At 45.9% G+C, this 19,525-nt stretch overlaps 1 protein-coding gene across 1 annotated transcript in view; it reads left to right on the forward strand.

Moving 5' to 3' along the window:
* The window catches only part of Fig4 (FIG4 phosphoinositide 5-phosphatase), a 106,463-nt gene that overhangs the window by 44,878 nt on the left and 42,060 nt on the right, over nt 1-19,525 (forward strand). The window contains 4 exon segments of the mRNA XM_050120509.1: nt 8,768-8,906; nt 15,340-15,398; nt 16,928-17,075; nt 19,295-19,378. Coding sequence (XP_049976466.1) covers nt 8,768-8,906; nt 15,340-15,398; nt 16,928-17,075; nt 19,295-19,378 — 430 coding nt within the window.

Raw genomic sequence — 19,525 nt, forward strand, 5'->3', positions numbered from 1 at the left:
GAGCCTGCTGTGACAGCCTGCATTTGGAAAGATCCCATGTGTTCACCATGCTGGCTGTGCAGCAGATCTCCCGGAGAGGGATGGCCGAGAAGGGTGCTGTATGGTATGGTGAGAACTCTCTCACACAGGGAGTAAACCTTACACAACTCAAGGTTTTGATGCTAACCAGATGTAGCCTTCTTGAAAGAAGCTGTGAGCATTGAGTTGGTCTGTGCCCTAGCCAGTGAGCATCCCCCACCGAGTACCAAGTGGCCCTAACAGCCCAGGACCAGAAGGTAGAAACCTTCTCTTACCTGAAGAGACGCATGTGCTCATACCAAGGGAGCTGCATGGGAGTCCTGAGTGATAGGAGCCTCAGAAACGTGTATGAGAGTCAACATTTACTTTCAGTGTTTACAAACCTTGTAGTGAGAGGAACTGCGTCAGCTATGACTCTCTTGTGTGTAACATAAAACAGCACATGATCCCTTCGACGGTGTGTGTGGGTCATTGGTCCAAGCACTGACGGGCGCGGGGAGGGGGCGGGGGTGTACTCCCCAGAGTTCAAAGGCTGCGGTTAGGGTACCGCTCAGACTGTCTCATCTGAAGTCCTCGCTAGGGAAGCAGCTGCCTCCAAGCTTGTATAATGATGCTGCCATTCTGGTGCCATTGTCAGTATACTGTGGCCCAGGACCACTTGCAGCTTCACAGTGGCAAATGAGAAAGCCTGTCAGTGAGGCCACCAGCAGACAGTCTCCCATAGGTCACATGATCGTGAGATTGCCATCCTACCGCATGGCAGAGCCCACTGATCAGCCATAGCATCAAACAGCAGACACTGACTGCCTCCCGGTTGTGCAGTCTAGCTGCCATTGGGCAGTTCCTGCTGATGTCCGCCACGAGACTCTTCCCTTGCTGCCAGTGGGCGGTTCCTGCCGAGATCCCCCATGAGACTCTAACCTTGCTTCATTGTGCGGGCGGCTGGCAATCTGCGGTGTTTGTCGACTAGTAGCAATGGTGCTCTGGTCTCTGCCTCCATCATCACACACCTTACTTCTTGTGTCGAGGTCAGCCTTCACGGTGTTCTCTTCGGCGTCTCCTTTTCCTTTTATTGGAAGGACACTAGCTTCACTGAATCAAGAGCCTGCTGTACTCCCAAACGAGGACATCTTAATTAGATTATGTTTGCAAAGATCTCATTTCTGTGTTTGATCGCATTCCCTGACGTGTGGAGACACAGTTTATAAAAGTGGTGTGGAGGATAGAAGGGTGCGATGGGAAGCCTTGCCGCAGGTGTAGACGCCTCTGGTGCATCACCGTGCTGGAGGGTTAGAACTGCCCCTCAGTGCCTGCTCTTCTGCCCCTCTTCCGCCGTTACTGCCCTGCAGCAATGACCGAGATTGACCCTTCAGGACCATGGCTGCTCACTAGGAGTAGGAAGCAGAAATGAATGTGCAGTTATGTAGATGATTTGAAGAGAAAGGTATGGTTAAAAATGTAACGATGATACAGAGATCAGGATGTACAGTTTCAAAGGTACAGCAAAATTATGTAAATTTAAAAATGAGCTGTTATGAAAGGCATTATGAATAATGTGGCTGAAACAGACATCTTTATTTTAAGAAGCATGGTGTCATTGGGGTGTACACCTTATTTTGTCATTTGATTATTATATAATGATGAACATATAGAACAATTTTCTTCTGAGTATTAAAGACCACTTTGCCACACTTAATCAGTATTGTTATGTGATGCCTATGGGCTGAGCCGGAAGATACTTAGGATTAAGAAACTAAATTAATAAAATTAAGTGGTTGGGAATTTTACCCTTGGTTTGTACAGACAGATGTTTGCTGTGTAAGCAACTCTTCAGACCCCTTGTTGGATCCATTTTTTTAAGTGGGGGGAGGGGGAGAGGGGCAGGAGGAGGGGGGGGAAATGGGAGGCTGGGAGGAGGCGAAAATTTTTTTTCAATAAAAAATAAAAAAAAACCCTATTTTTAAAGCTAAACACTTGTTCAGGTGTGTAGTCGCAGCTGCCTAGGAGGCTGAAGTGGAAAGATACTTCGAACCTATGAGTTTGAAGGCAGCCTAGGCAACAGAGAATGATCTGTTGCAAAATACACAATGCACGTGCACCCCCACACATGCACACACATGCATATATGCACACACACAGACACGCATGCACTCGAGTGCATGTGTGCATGCACACACACAGACACGCATGCAGCAGTTCTTGAGGTTTCACAAGTCCTTTGCTCAGGGCTCTGTCTCTAGGAGCATCTGCCGATGATGCCACGCTGCAGAAGCAGTTACCTAGGCTCTCCCCTTGGATGCTAGGAAGAACTTTGCATCCCCTGTGAAATCATTTCTTTTTTAACATTTAAATTTTGCAAAGCCTGCATTTTTTATTTAAGCATCTTGATTTTAAACATTATTATAAGAAAAAATAGACTTTCTGCTCGAGTTAATAGAACACACACACAATTATACATGCATATGTATAATTTAAATGTAGTGAGTGCTAGAAGTGGAACTTGTCCTCTTCAGACAGATTTCAAAAAATTTAATGCAAGCTCACAAAGTGAGGACTGCCGAGCTCATGCGCAGGGAGAGAGGCGAGTATGAGGGCGGCACTGAGCTGATGTCCCCAGTGCCAGGAGGTGCTCTGCGGTAGGGGCATACAAGGGACATGCAAGGGAATGTGCAGAGAACATTGTCACCTATCACAAATAGGGAGATGGCCGGCTGAGGTCCTACTCAGGGCCACAGATTTTACTAAGAAAATCCTGTTCGGCTGTAGTAGAAAAAACAGTTGCAGAAATGTCCTCACAGTGTTTAGAATGTGACTGATGGTTAGGAAAGGCAAGTCTCTTCACACCCCAACAGCCAGAGAGCAGTGGAACATGACAGGCAGAGAGGTCTAAGTTGTTACAGAGCACAGGGCAGACAGCCTTAGGACACCCCCGAGTCTGTCCATTCTGCAGTTCTCCGGGATGCCTGCCCCATGCCTGTCTTCTCCTGTAACCCTCAGCCTCAACTGCTGACTTTGACTCCCACTTCCCTGAGCAAATCACATTGTCAAGGGGAGCTTCCTGACTCTGCCTTACATTGTTGTGGTGGTTTAAACAGGTATGGGCCCCATCGACTCATGTGTTTGAATGCCCGTAGGGAGTGGCACTCTTCAGAGGTGTGGCCCTGTTGGAATAGATGTGGCCTTGTTGAAGGAAGTGTGTCACTGCTGGGGTGGTCTTTGAGGTCTCCCAAGCTCAGGTCTCGCCAGTGTGACGCAGCCTCCTTCTGCTGCTCGTGGATCAAGATGTGGAACTTTCAGCTACATCTCCAGTGCCAAGTTTCCTGAATGCCACCATTTCCCTCCATGAAAATATTGGACTAAGCTTCTAAACTGTAAGCCAGGCCCGACGAAATGTTTTCCTTTATTTACAAGCGTTGCAGTGGCCATGGTGTCTCTTCACAGCAGTAGAAACCCCAGCGAAGACAATTGTGTTCCAGTTCTTAGAGCGCCCCTGCCCAGATCTAAGCCAGGCCTTCTGCTGTGCTCTGAGCTGCAGCCCGCCCCCCACCACTCTCTAATCCCACATCCTCCTGCGGTAGCCCTAGTTCTCTGCCCACCTGAGCAGACTGTCTTGGACCTGCTCTGCCGGGTATCTGCCCAGCTTTGATGCTGGAACTCTGTCAGGATTGCCAGCTGTCTCCGTGTTGCCACGGTCACTGGTTACGTCTCCGTCTCCCTCGTAAGCATTCAGTTTTGGTCTGAGCTGACACTGTTTCCCATAATCCCTGTACTATCCCTCCCAGACTGTCTGCTGATGCTGCTCCATTTCTCGGTCTTTTTCATTCTGTCTGCTCTTTCTGCACTTTTACCCTCAGGGCATCCTCATATATTTGACAGTCAGACACATCCAGATGTATTCAACCTTCCTGTTGAATGCTGTATTCCTTTTCCATAGTAACTAACCACAGCATTACTCAACCTGTGTTCTCTCCTGAAAAGGCTGAAATAAAAATAAAGTCAGCATGTCAGTTCACCTGGGATGTTATCTAGAGGGTTCTGGTTCTTTCTGGTTGATGGGATTGCAGTCCAGTGCTCTCACGGCTGCTGGCTCTGAGCCTAGAGGTATACATTGGCTTGTGACTGGTTCAGTTTGATAGCCCTCACTGGTCCGCTGAACTCGTTTGATGCTTTAAATCTCCATACCATCTCCTCTGCCTTCCTCTTCTGCCCTTAGAGGATTCACATGGTTACAGATAATCCGGAATAATTCCCCTGTTGTCTTGAAGTAGTTACTAGTCAATTATATTTGCAAAATGCCTTTTTACAGTGCAGTGTAAAATATTCATGGGTATAATACTAGGAACCAGAGGAGTTCTGTCCAGATTATTCTCTTCCTACCATATATTGCTACTGAGTCTCCACGTCACTGTGCTTGATGAGACATGCTGTAATCATAGCACTTGAGATGCTGAGGCAGAATGATCTTCAGTTTAGGGTCAGTCTGGGCTGCACAGCAAGTTCAAAGTCAGCTTAAGCTTCATAGTGAGCTGGAGATTTGATTTAGTGGTAGAGCACTTGTCCAGCACAGGCAAGGCCCTGGATTTGACTCTCTCTCTCTCTCTCTCTCTCTCTCTCTCTCTCTCTCTCTCTCTCTCTCTCTCTCTCTCTCCTCAATCTTACTATTTCTGAGACAGAAACTTTTAATTATCTTTAACCTGTTTCTCTACTTATTTTTTCCACCTCAAACCTGCCATTTAATTCAGAAACGTAAGAATCACACTCAAGTCCTTGAGTTCCCTTATCAGCCATCCTGACCCAGAGTCCTCTGTGTGAACAAATCTTGTTGGTGCTTCCTCCAAAATGCACATCAAATCCTTCCCTCCTCCATTCTCCCCACCCCTCCTTCCACAGTGTTGGGAGTCAAACCCAGCCAAGTACTTCACATACACATACACATAGACACACATGGATGCACAGAGACACACACAGAGACACAAATACACACAGAGACACACAGACACACACAATTTCTTACTAAATTACACAACTCTAGCAGCTTCTTGTTAGTCTTGTATCTCCAGTAAAGGACACAGAAGGTTCTTGAATGAATTCTTCCTTTTCAATTATTAAAGTCCTATGTGTTAATTTTGGAAAGTACAAAGTATCTCACAAATAAACCATGACCTCACCTGCAGATATAGCCTCTTGTTCATGGTTAGGCAAACACGATTGCTCTGCTTTTATTATGCATGTGATTTATAATCTGCTCTTGCCCTTTGAGATGATGTGAATAACCTTGGTGGCATTAACTACTCTTCTGCGGTGTGACTGTTTAGTAACTGCGTTATCCTTTGTAAGTGTTCTACTTTAGTTAGTGTGCATCAGAGATCTTCCTGAGCAAATGTCTTTGAACAGCATCGTTTCCTTGTCTCCCAACTTCACTCATGTAGGATGTAAAAGCCTATTTCGTGGGTCAGAAGGTAGACATGTCTTTCATGGCCGTAATGTACTAGTCTCATCAGTGTGACAAAATACGTCACCTGAATCAAAAGGAGGAGGACTGGTTTTAGTCCACATTTTTGTAGAGTTTGTCCATCGTTGGCCTTGTGTGCTTGGGCTGAGTGTCACTGTGGCAGGCCCTGAATTGCTGAAGGAGATTTCCCACCTAAGCAGAGAGGAGTACGGGGAGAGGCCAGGCAGGGCAGTTTCCAAGGACATGTCCCCCCCCCACACACACACCTGCACACACACATCCCGCCCAGAGACCTCCTCCAGCCACATAGGCCCACCTCCTGTTTTCACCACCACTAGTAATGCCCCAGTCCCTGGAAGACACTCACAGACACACTGATATGCTTCGCTGATCCAGGAGTCTCTGGGGACGGTCAAGCCAGTGATCAAGGCTGCCTATGGCACAGGCACAGTTGCAGATTCCTTCCGAAAAGATTAATCAGCTAATGTGCCTTTCTACAAAGTCTGAAAGCCTTTAGTAGACATGGGTTAGTCAGCGCTGTTTTTGACAAATAGCAGAGTTGGGTTGTTGCACATCCGTTGGCTCAGCGTTATTTGTGCTTGTGTCTTCTGGGGGTTGATGTGTGTCATTCTTACATCTCAGTCGTATTTGTCTCATTAAAAGGTACCAGGTGGGAATCGAATTCCATTCTTCCTTCTCCCAACAGTTGGAAAGTATTATTTATTGAGCAGTAGTTCCTTCTTTTGCTGATAAGACACTACATCACCACAAACTTAGTATTATTATTATAACAAATAATTTAGTTCCACAATGTTTTAGACAATTAAAAATATTATATTCAATCCAGTGCTATTTCAATATAATTAGTAATAGAACTGGTTAGTATAATCGCTTAAATAGCATTTGCAGGATTTCTAGGGCTTTCTGGTTTTTACGCCTAATTGAGAATGCAAGCAGGTTCCCATTGCCCACATGCTAACTGCACTGCAGAGGACCAGCCTCTGCTGAGCACTCAATCATACCCAAAGTGCTGCCATCTTGCAGGAAAAGACTAGTTTATTTTGTAGTTGAAAGTGTTCAGCTAGGCCAGGCATGGTGGCTCATGCCCTTAATCCCAGCACTTGGGAGACGGAGGCAGACAGATCTCTGAGGTTGAGGCCAGCCTGGTCTGTAGAACTAGTTCTAGGATAGCCAAGCCTACACAGAAAAACACTGTCTCAAAAACCAGTGGGGTAGGGGAGGAGGCTTGGGCTGGAGAAATGGCTCAGTGGCTAAGAACTCTTCAGAGTTCAATTCCAGCACCCAGATGGCATTGTACAACCATCTATAGCTGTAGCCCAGATAGCACTGTACAACCATCTATAGCTGTATCCCAGATGGCAGTGTACAACCGTCTGTAACTGTAGCCCATATGGCAGTGTACAACCATCTATAGCTGTAGCCAGATGGCAGTGTACAACCGTCTATAGCTGTAGCCCAGATGTTAGTGTACAACCGTCTGTAGCTGTATCCCAGATGGTAGTGTACAACCGTCTATAGCTGTAGCCCAGATGTTAGCGTACAACCGTCTATAGCTGTAGCCCAGATGGTAGTGTACAACCATCTATAGCTGTAGCCCAGATGTTAATGTACAACCATCTATTGCTGTAGCCCAGACAGCAGTGTACAACCATCTGTAGCTGTAGTCTCATGGGATCTGATGCCCTCCTCTGATTTGCAGGTGTGAAAATAAAACATCCACAAACATAAAGTAAATATGTGTTAAAGAAAAGAAGTAGCCAACCAATATTCAGGCTTTTTAGGGTGGCCTTCTAGCCCAAGCTTAGGGGACTGTGCCACCAAAGAGAGACTTCCTGTTGTACCAGCAGCAGTGGCTTCAATAACTTTCTCTGTGTTTGCCATGCTTGTTAAAATTTTAAGGAAGATGCTGTTATATTTAAAAGGTGAAAGAAATTCTTTGAAAGCGTGGCTGAAAATGGAAAGTTGCTTCAGATAGTAGTGGGATATTCTGGAGTACTGTATGAAATGAGTTATCAAGTGACCTCAAGTCTCTTCAAGAAGCTTAGAGGATAATTTACTCTGAGAGCAGGATGTTTACTTTGGTGCTGTGGAAAGAGATGAAAATTGGGGTTGTGATGTCTGTGTAGATACTATGCATTTTCTCTCAGCCAGGAGAAGAAAAGGCCCAAAGATACTCAGCATATAAGCACATTCCTTTTATTTATTACATTTAGCCTGAAAGGCAAGTGCTGTTTTAATAGAATGCTTCCTGTCAAAATACTAATAATAGGCATACATATCTGATATTTCATTTGCTTTTGCTAAAATGTCAAGATAACCCAGTACTAATTTAGATGTATGCGTTTGCTGTAGCTGCGGGAAGCAAACACATTTGATGTTACCAGTCCCACAGCAGGCGTTTCTCCTGTGCATCCCTCTTCATCCTCCCCTCTTTCAGAAGGAGGTCGTTCTGTCTGTGAAACACTTGAGCATCGAGACCTCTGAGACAAGAGTGGGAAGAAGGAACTGAGGGGGAGTGATGGAGCCAGGGAGGAGTACGTGTAGACTGGGGAAGGTGGACACCATGAGCGCTCCAAGTGTGATTGTTTGCCACAAATCATAACGAGGAAAGGGACACAGGGCATGTGGCAGCCAGGTTGTCAGGTGATGGCAGGTGGGGGAGGACAATGTTGGGGGGGTCGAAGAGTTAGGATGAGGACGCTATTCATGTGCCCTCGCTGTCTTCATTGTCACCGCAAAGGCCAGCTTTCCAATTGAGGGGCAGAAATGCCGTGAACAGTGTCTCTGTTGATGAAGGGCTCAAAGCAGAACTCTACGGCTGACTTGGTCAAGGTCAGCAGCAGAATTTCTATAGGAACCGGGTCATTCTGTCTTTAGAACAGAGTGTGGTGTTTACTTGAGACAAGATAACAAATGCTGATGATAGGTTTTTGTTTGAAAAATAAAACCACTCTAAATGTTGTGTGACTTTAAAGCTAACGTTTAAAAAAGGCTCTGTGTCCCCTCTCCCCTGTTCATGAGAGGCACTGGGCAAGAGGGAAGCATCATTCACAAGCAAGGTTTTCCTCCTCAGAACATGTCTGTCTGTCTGTCTGTCTGTCTGTCTGTCTCTCTCTCTCTCTCTCTCTCTCTTTCTCTCTGTGTAGAGTATATAAATGCATCTTCAGAGATCTGGTCTGTAAAACTACAATTGGGTCCCTGTTTTCTGGGACAATGTCCTCCTGGGTTGACTGCCTCAATAATGGGTTTTCTGAAATACATATTTTTGCTTTTTAGACGCGGATAGACAAGATTCCATCAACCTCTTCCTGGGCGTTTTCCACCCCACAGAAGGGAAGCCTCATCTCTGGGAGCTCCCCACAGACTTCTACCTGCACCACAAAAACACCATGAGCCTTTTACCAACGAGAAGGAGGTATCTGCTCCCCCAGCCTACCGTGTGAACTCAGACTTGCTGCTGTTTGAATAACTGTTGCGAGAGATGGGCACACGGGGTCCAGCAAGGGGTCTTAGCGTGTGTACTGTGGCTCTGGGCTTGTGGTTTCCAGGTGAATTTTCAGGACTCTGCCATGGGTTGTGGTATAGATCCCCTAAATCATGCCAGCAACTTCATTCTCAAATGTTTCCCATAACTCAGAAAGAAATCCAAGCCTCAGGGAGTTAGTCTTGGAGTTTGCAAGCGACAACTGAGCAGTGTTTCCTTTGTTAAATCAAAGTGGCAGTTATCAGCTGGTGCTCTGTCTTCCGACCTCAGGAGCTCCGAGTCCAAACAGGAACCTGAGTGGTGGTTCTAGTAGTGAATAGCCGCTTCCGACAGTGCAGGCGTCTGGGATCAGTGAATTGGAGGCGCGTGCCTTTAATCTTAGCCCAAGGGTGGTCGAGGTGGTGGGATCGCTGCAAGCCTGAGGCCAGCGTGGCCTCCATCGTGAGATGTGTGTCAGCCTTTTAGCTCATAAGATCCTCCTGAAAAGAAATGAGCAGTTTCCCTGAAGCGGGGGAACATAATATGGTGTCACATGATGTGAGCTGGCAAGCTGCATACATTTTAGTCGGAATAGCTGCAGGCGTGTGGCCACAGACACCCCTCGGAGCCTCGTTTTTCTCATGTGCAAGATGCAGATGGCTGCGTGCCCGCCTCACAGAGTCGCCCTTAGCACTGAGCTACGGGGTTCTTTTTTTTTTTTTTGGTTTTTCGAGACAGGGTTTCCCTGTGGCTTTGGTGCCTGTCCTGGAACTAGCTCTGTAGACCAGGCTGGTCTCGAACTCACAGAGATCCGCCTGCCTATGCCTCCCGAGTGCTGGGATTTAGTGTTTTAAGTAAGGATCCTGTGCTGATACGATCAGTTGTGCCTCTTGAGCAGTATATGGGAAGTTGAAGCATGGCTCGTTTCCTCTCAAAGCGCGCGCTGACATCAGACTCTCCCAGTCAGGTTGATATGGCAGAGCTGACTTATCAATACTCTGAGTTACTGCCCGCCTGTGGCTGTGTGCTCACACCACAGACAATCAGTCATAAGCTGCGTGTTGCTGAAAGTCTCAGGGTTTATAGGTTTCTCACCAGCTCATATTGGAATAAATGCCCTTTTTCTCTATAAATGAAGCACTGTAAGTTTTAAAATTGTAGCTATTGTTTATGACGTGTGTAAACGTGTATTTCACTTTTCTGTACTTGACTAGAGGCCAGTGTCTTGATTTTCTGAAATGTTACATTGCCCAGTACCGAAGCTTTTAAGATGCAACTTGGAATCAGCCAACGCGCCAGCTCTTACTGCAGAAACTATCTATTCATTCCCAAGTATATCGCTGCTGCCTTACCTTGGGTTACATAACTGAAGCAGGTAGTTTTGGGGTTCTATGTGTGGGAACAAAACGAAGCTGGTGTTACACCCCCATTTCCTCAAATAGGAAGCTGGGGTGCAGGAAGAGTGTGTCTTGACTGAGATCATTCAGCTACTTAGATGAGTCAGCAAGAGCCGTTCCGAGCCCCACAGTTCTATCAAGGGGTTCACTCCGTTACTCTACTGTACTTGGTTTTCCTTCAATACCAGAGCCTCTTTGATATAAACCATCAGTTGATGTTCCTCATGAACCGAGCTTGTCACGCTGAGTGGATTTCAGTGTTTGGTTGGGGATTTTTTAGTATCACCCAGTGTAGGTTATTCTGATGACTGTTAAATCGGGGTCCTTCCCTAAAGAAATCAACGGTTAAACCGGAGGCAACAACAGACAAGAGTGTGGGTGGGACTCAGGCTAGCTCACTTGGCACTGAGTTCGAGTTTCTGGGAACAGGCCCTGGGACCTTGTTTTCTCATCAGTGGGAAGGAGGTGGCGCTGAATCTCGGGTCATTTAATGGCGTAGGTGAAAAGCACAGTCTTGAGGCAGCAGGGCCCTGGTACACCTCCTGTTCGTTGACACCCTAGCCACCTTTTACAAAGACAGGCAACTGGTCCAAGTCTGCTTCCTTATCAAGAGAACTGTGCTTCCCTGGGGACCAGCTGAGATCATGGAAAGCTTTGCACGCAGTGGGTCCCATAGGTGTTAATGCTGTTGTTTTTAAGGAAACACCCTGTACTTTTCAGCATTTATTAAAATAATGCAGGATTCCCATAACATCTGGAAACTTGGGCACTGTTTCTTCCTTTGTGTAAGCAATCGACACTTGGTCATATATTCACCTGCATTTTCAGACTTGGTGGCTGTTGTGTATCTACACTGTTTACCCATGCTGTAATGCGTTTACTGATAATAGGGGAGGGCGGGACACAAGACCCACTCTACCAAGGATTCAGGTGGTTTCCCAGTAACTGCTTCTGCGCTGCTACCCTGAATGCCACGTGTGCTGAAGTGCTCAGACCACTCACTGAACCTTCGCTCGAAGACTGGTTAATATGTTATATATTACCCCAGATGCCAATGACATCTTATAGTATCCCAGCCTGGTATTAGATAAAACGCATCAATTATTTCGTTGATTTTTTGAATTGATTTTCTGGCCCTGTTCAGTCTGGCTTGTGAGTTTCCTGTCTACCCGGAGAGTCACCATCTACCCCATGTTTGCTCAGCCTAGGTCTGAGCCCAGAGTGCACCTCCGCCCTCTGCGAGGAGGCGGTGGTTGTTACACAGCTGCTCTCTGCTTGGCCTGAGATGTGCTTCACTGGAATCTTCTGTGCTGACTCCTCAGCCCACCGAGCCCTTTGAAAGAGGATTCCCTCATCAACTCGAGAGTCCTAAATGTTTAAAGATAAATTCATACATTCAAAATCTATTCCTCAGATTTAATAGCCCCTGATGCGCCATCTGTTCCTTGGGGACTCCAGTGTCCGTGGCACTCTCCCTGTGTGTAGTCAGTTGACGTTAAAGTCCGTCCTAAGCTTGCGGCCATGCCTGTAGTAGGGGTCAGAGGTTGGCCTGGTTTTGGCCAGTGATTGTGAGACCATGGAGATCACCCCTCTGCTTGTCCTCAGGTGTAAGGCTGCAGTAGCTGTTCTCAGCATCCTGCTGTGACAGTGTTCTCTGAGATCCTGATCTCTTGGAACCACCACATCCCTCACCATGTCACACCGCCATGTGAGCACCATTCTGGTCATGCCAGTGCACACTTTGTCTCCACAAGAGAGAAAACATTGTTCAGTATATCTATTATTAATTAAATGCTCCTCTAGTATTAAGAAGTATATAAAATACTTCTTCAGATCTAATCAGCTTTCCATCTTGATCTCAGTCTAGGTCTTGAATGAGAAATGCCGGGTTGAACCTGTGGGGTGCCATCCAATCATTTCCTCCATGTCACACCGTCTGGCACTTTGTGGTTGGGATCTTCAAGCAGTCGTGGGTCTTAAGGATGCTGTTGCCCTGCCCGTGTGTCTGTCTTGTTCAGTGGTATTGACTGCTTTCTTCATATTCACCTGTCTTGTTCTAAAGAACTCTCGAGGTAGCTTGGAGAATTAAAAGTGGTTCATCTTAAAATTCTCTTTAAGCTAAGTAAACCAGTGGAATTCAGCTCTCTTAATTCTAGGGACTGAGAAGAAGAGAGAGATTTATGGGGTGCTGCGCACAAAGGAATAAATTCCCAGCATCCAGCCACTTGTCTGGTGATGCCTAGCCCCAGAGCAGGGCTCCGCCCTGTGCCGTGCTCTCTCCCCTCCAGCAAGCGCACCTGGTGGCAGAGGTGATGGAAGGGATAAGATGGTCCTTGTCCTCTCTCTCGTCCTCTGTCTGTCTCAGTTCGTCCTCTCCATGGCATGCCTGTTTCATGGGCTTTCTTTCTGAGACCCACTCAGAATATAGGCTTTTCAAAAATATTTTAAGTCATTTTATATTACTTAGAGAAATGTAGTCTAATAATATCATGTAAAAACTTTCAGCCTCGGGGGAGGGGGGGGGGGAAATGGGAGGCGGTGGCGGGGAGGAGGCAGAAATCTTTAATAAATAAATAAAAAATAAAAAAATTAAAAAATAAAGAGAATAGCAATCATAAAAAAAAAAAAAAACCTTTCAGCCTGGTCTCAAATCACCAGTACAACAGTGTCTCTTAATTCTAGTTATCCATCTGTCTTGGTTAACTTTTCTATTGCCGTAAAGAGACATCATGACCAAGGCAACTTATAAAAGAAAAGAAAGCATTTAATTGGGGCATGCTCACAGTTTCAGAGGGCGAGCCTGCTGTCTTCATGCTGGGGAGGATGGCAGCACGCAGGCAGGAAAAGCAGTGGAGAAGTAGCGGAGAGCTTACATCTGGTCCTCAGGCAGGGGACAGAGGCTGGGGGTCTGGCATGGGCTTTTGAAACCTCAAAGCCCACTTCCAGTGATACACCTCCTCTAACAAGAACCCCCAAAAACAGTTCCACTAACTTGGAACCAAACATTCAAATATATGAGCCCCTGGGAACCATTCTTATTCAAAGCACCGTGTCTGTAAGTACGTTCCAAGTTAAAACTCGTTCTTCAGACAATGTTTGCTCCTTTTCCCTAAGCAAGCCAATTGTAAGCAGCATAGTTTTAGGAGTTCCTCATATACTAGTTGAAATCTTCTCTGCTGTCTTCCTTTGCCTGAGTTGGGTCATCAGAGAATAAAAAATACACACACTCTGCCTCACGTGCATGTGTCCCCATGCACCCCACTATTCTAATAGTTGGGCCCTGTCTTTCTCTGCCCACAAGAGAAAATGAAATTAGCATGAATGTGGCTTATTTGTATATGCAAATTTATCTTGTTAGGTTACTCATAACCTATCTATACGGAAAACTTGAATCTGACTTTGCTGGTATTACTGCCACCTTTGCTGAAATGTGGTTGTCCGGAGCTGTTTTCCTCTTACTTTGGGGCATCAAGAATGCATTTAGCATGCTGGCTTCAGCAGCACATGCATTAAAATTGTAACGATATAGAGAAGAATGCATGCACCCATCTCCAATGGAGTAAGATTCGCATCTCACCTGCACCAGGACCCTTAACTAGAGATAATCCTCTGCTTGGGCTATACACTCCCTCCTAAGTTCTGTGCGGCTGTTATTTCCAGTGGATGCTTCGGGCAGTGTCTGATACAGTATAGGTGATGGAAAACCACTGAACAATTAAATTAACCCTCTGTAAGTGGCAGACTCTTCCCAGGTCTTTTCATGGTGCCAGGCCTGCTGTTAAAAAAGCAGCTCGGAAACGTCCTGCAGGGTCACCGGGTGGCACGTCAAAACTCGGGGACCCCAGGCCAGTCTTCCTGTCAAAACTCGGGGACCCTGGGCCAGTCTTCCTGTCAAAACTCGGGGACCCCGGGCCAGTCTTCCTGTCAAAACTCGGGGACCCTGGGCCAGTCTTCCGGCTCAGGATTTGCTTTGTAGGAAGGCCGAAGGATACCCGTGCACAGTGAATTGGGACAAAAGTCCTGATTAGACCCCAGGAAGGCTTTTCCTCTGTCAGCACTGCTCACACCCTGGGTCCCCAGGCTCCCTGCTCTGGGTCCTCTCCTTTCCAGGGTGGGTTCTGTTTGCCATCTCTAGGAGACATCCTGCCAGTGGCATTTGGACACTCCTCCATTTTTTTTCATAATTAGGAATACTCATGATTATAATTTTAGCATTTTATCTCTTAAAACCCGCTGTATTAAATTTTCTTTGCAGTGTTTTGAGCCAAAGGCTGTATTTTTAACTATTGGAAATTGACTTCCCTTACATTTGTATGTATTAGGTCACTGTCTAGCATTCACAAATTTTGGCACAGCTCTTTCTCCTGGAATCTCTATTTCATTAGAACTCGATTTACGATTAAATTCTTGGTTGAGAGAGAAGGGGTTTCAGAATTTTTCCCGATTCTCTGTATATACCAGAGATGAATCTCCCGGCGGAAGCCCAGACAGTTGATGTTCTCGGCCCTGGCTCTGACCCCTGCACATAAGTGGTCCGTGTTTCAGCTAGAACGGACAGAACTCATGGAGTGCCCCAAGGGAGCTTGTTCTTTAGGACGGACCCGTTTGCTCCTTATGATTCCAATGATCTGCTTTATCAGCTGTGCACACATATCCCATAGCACAGTAGAAAGTAACCTTAGCTTCCAGATAACTAGACTCGGGTCACGGTCTCGCTGTTCACCAGGTGAAATAGTACCCAGAGGAATAACCTTGAGTCTGCATAGTCTCTACAAATCTGCTTTTTCAGCTAAAACTAAGCGTTTCAAGTCTCTGGCGATGGACACGTAGCAACGAAGAGCATGAGGAGCCGTTTAGCGCACGCAGACCTACCATGCCAAAAGCTGTGCAGATGGGTTGTTTGAACTAGAGGGCAGCAGCTTTTACCTGTTGAATGGTAGAAAGTCAGCGTTTACATCTGGTCCCTCTTGTCCCTTTCACCTTGGTAGCTACACTTACTGGTGGACCCCGGAGGTGATAAAGCATTTGCCGCTGCCGTACGATGAAGGTGAGTACCTGCTTCTCTCTTAGATTCTCTACCACATGTTTTGGAGCTATGCCTAGACAGGGTTAAGGCATTAGCATTTGATATGGTATCTTATGGAAAGAAGTGCAGTTATCATCACGTTGCTGTTTCTTAGGGGACCATGACATCTCTTGGTGTCTTATAGGAAGAGAAGGTTATACTTCTGAGTAGGCTCTGCCTCCCTGTGTTGTGGATTAGAGTTTTTAGATAGGCTGTACAAACATTTGGTTGGTGTGGAAGTTCATTTTAAATTAGGAATGATTATATTTCCTTTTTTTAATATAAATTACTGCTTTTGCATTTTTTTTAAAAGATTGATTTATATTTTATAGTGTTCCTCCTGCATGTATGCTGCCAGAAGAGGGCACCAGATCTCATTATAAATAGTGGTGAGCCAACATGTGGTTGCTGGGAACTGAACTCAAAACCTCTGGAAGAGCAGCCAGTGCTCTTAACCTCTGAGCCGCCTCACCAGCCCCCTGATTATATTTCATATTAATTTTTATTATATCTTAGATGAAGAGGAAGTAAGCCTAAATTAAATATTTTTTCTATAGTTACGTGGTGAAAAAGATAGAGGTGTGTGTGTATGTATGTATGTATTTTCTAATCACATTTAAACTAAATTTTATTAATTATATAAAGGAATGCATTAAAATGTTTCCAAATTTAAACAGTTCTCCAGCTTTAGATATCGTATAGTCCTGACTGTATGATTATATTAGTGATTAATTATCTCAACCTTGGGCAGCCAGTTTTGCATTTGCAAAAGTATAGTAGAGGAGGATTCTATTTAAGCCATGGTTCTGCATCTGAATTTTGAGTGGGGAAGTTCAGAACCGGTTACCAAAGATTTCTTAAGTTGTTACTAAATTCATTTTCCAAGTATATGCAACTTGAAGCCCTGTATAAAACCATTAATACTGTTACTGAGGTGGGTTGGTTAGGAGAAAGGAAAGCGCTTTATTTACTTAATTTTTGTGTGGGCATGTATGTATGTTTGAGTGTGTGTACCATGGGAGATGTGTGGAGATCATGGGATCCAGTCTTCTCCTTCCACCGTGTAGGTCCCGGATGGAATGCACGCCATTACACTTGGCTGCAAGTCCCTTTGTCTACTGAGCCATCTCCCTGGCCTAGAATGGACTTTAACAATGACCATTAATAGGCTATGAATAGCTATAGTAACAGAGATTTAGTGAAGAGCTGCAATCTGCTGGTTCAAGCTGGATTGCAGGGGTGGGGGTGTGAGAGTAAAAGGCAATCTGAAGGAAGGAGTAATTAAATTTCTGAAGTAGCTCTCTACTCCTCCCTGGACCTCTGAGACCCTCCTTGAGCAGTTACGGGAAGATATGAATTGTTTTCTGGGTGTGAGTCTCTCTCCTGAGTAAGTAGTGGGTACCGGAGCTGAGTGAGCTTGGTCAAAGCCGTGTCCGGCACAGGATGCAGTGGGGCCTTCTCTGATCTCTGGTGGTACCAAGTGTTTTGAGTAACAGACGTTTTCCCCTCAGTCATCTGAGCTGCAAACTTAAAGAAGCTGACAGTGAAGAGATTCCACCGAGGTGAAGAGGAGGTAGACATTCACAATGAGTTCTTCCGGCCATATGAACTGAGCAGTTTTGACGAGACGTTTTGCTTGGCCATGACAAGTTCAGCACGGTATGTGGTGGAAACTTCAAAGCTGTAAGCGCAGGGGAAACCTCATTTCTCTAGTCCTTAGAGGTGTGCCTGTCTTTGCCAGAATTCTGTCCTGCAAGCTGCTGAGCGGTGGGCCTTGAGTCAGAATGCTTCCTGAGATGGGCAGTCTGTCACTCCAACTCCCTCAGTATTCAACTGGGTTAATTGCTCTTACTGAAAGTTATCCCGTTTGCCCTAACCTGCCATTTGGAATCAACTCAGTGCTTTTACTTAATGTAGAAGTTGAGGGCTAACATGGACTCACCATGTTAGAAAAGCTGGGGTGTTCATCTTAGGTCAGTCATTGTCTTTGTAACTTCAGTAAAGTTACCCAGGTTTTCTGATCCTCATGTTCACATCCTCTGCTCTGCTCTCCTCACCTCTCCCCTGTTCTTCTCTCCCCTCCTTGCCTCTCCCCTCCTCGCCTCTCCTCTGCTCCCCTCTCCCGTCTTTTCCCTCCTTCCTGGCATTGTAAGCAGTATAGCTCGAGCTTATCTGACACACATTTTTTGCACAAGGCACACCACAGACTTCTTATGGTTAGAAACACCAAATAGCCATAGCCTTGTGCTCAGGGACCATTTTAAACAGTAAGATTACCAACACAAAAGACGCACCAGTGTGAACGAGGAGCCTGAATAGATGGCTTAAGGGGCACTGGTTTGTAGTGTGAGAGCCAACGTGGAGACAGAGACCACCCTCTAAACCTCGAGAGCTGGTGACTCAGGCTTTCCGGGCTCCGCACGAGCACGTGCTAGAAGTGCCTGTTACAGCCGAGTGTGGGTTTGTGCCACACATACACATTAGTGAGTAAGCACACTCACATGTGAAATCTGCAAATGTTTTCTCTTCCTCCTCCCACTCATTCTTCTTCCTTTATGTCTAAAAAGAAAGAAAAAAAGAATTGCTTACCAAGACATTTTCAGACTATTAAATAGGCATTCGGCCAATAAGGTGGTACAGGTCTGTTATCTCAGCATCCAGGGGGCTGAGGCACGAGGGTTGCCATGAGTTCATGGCTGCCGGGGGTTATGGAGTAAGCTCAAGACCAAGTTTGTCTATGCAGCAAAACCCTGCTCAAGAAAACAAAACAGAAAACTAGTAAGATAAAATTAAGTAGACATTTTGAGCCAGACCCAAGATTCCCCCCCTCCAAATGTAGTATTCAGGCACAGCTTGGGAGTGAGACCCTCACCAGAAGCCAGGAATTAGCAGAACTCACGGGACTACTGCCCTGTTGGCACAGCTGTGGTGTGCCTGGCTTCTTGGTGACAGGAAGATAGGCCTTGATGCTGAAGAAGAACCCTGGGCTTATCTCAGTGAGTGGAATATTAAATCAGCGTCGACGTAAAATATTCTGTCTTATTTCTATTGCTGTGAAGAGACACCATGACCACAGCAACTCTTATAAAGGAAAACACTTAATTGTGGCTGGCTTACAGTTCAGAGGTTTAGTCCATTACCATCATGGTGGGAAGCATGCTGGCATGCAAGCAGACAGTGTTAAAGAGTTAGCTGAGGTAGCTGAGGGTTGTAAGTCTGGATCGGGAGGCGGGGGTGGGGGAGTGGAAACTGGGCCTGGCTTGAGCTTCTGAAACCTCAAAGCCTACCCCCAGTGACATACTCTGTCAATAAGGTCAGACCCCCAGTAGTGGCATCCCTGTGAGTCTATGGGGACATTTTCATTCAAACATCACTGATTCCAACAGTAGTGTTATGAATTATTAGCCCTGGCTTAATGAGGTGGCTATTGCTATTTTAATTCATACCGCTGTGATTTGATCATTATGTCTATGTTCTTTAATGGCTTGGCTTGAAATTACCGTGCATAGACTTGAACGGGCCAGTGTTTGGCTACTGGTTTATTTACTAAAGAATGAATTGTGATATTTAACCAGGCGGTATACATCCTCGCCCTGCCTTAGATGTCATCACTTTCCAGCAAACACACTGTTGCCTTCAAAACTGGGCTCTTGCAGTTAAGAGAAGTCACCGCAGTCTGGACATTGCCCAGAGCTGTTAGTGCATGGGCTTTTTGCAGCTCTATCAGCTGAAGCGCTCGTGGGTACTTGTGTTAGAATATGTATAGACCCAGGGGCAAGGCTAGCAGAACACAGTGAGTGTGGGCTGAGGTGGACGCAGCATCATCTGCATAGACAGTGATTTATATGGTCTTTTACCTTTTTTCCATCTTTTTCTAGTGATTTTATGCCTAAGACTGTTGGCATTGATCCAAGTCCATTTACTGTGCGAAAACCAGATGAAACCGGAAAATCTGTACTGGGGTAAGATTTGCATATAGAATGGAAGTTTAAAGATTCGTGTAAAATAGTAGTGCTTGCAGTAGTGTTTCCATGCGGAACTAGATGTCACGTCGCGTATGAGTCTGTTTGTTGCATCTGTACCGGTAGCTGATGTATAGCACCGGGGTC

This window comes from Alexandromys fortis, unplaced genomic scaffold (genome assembly GCF_014885135.2).
Source record: "Alexandromys fortis isolate MF-2015 unplaced genomic scaffold, M_Fortis_MF-2015_v1.1 scaffold_175, whole genome shotgun sequence".
In the NCBI taxonomy this organism is placed as follows: Eukaryota; Metazoa; Chordata; class Mammalia; order Rodentia; family Cricetidae; genus Alexandromys; species Alexandromys fortis.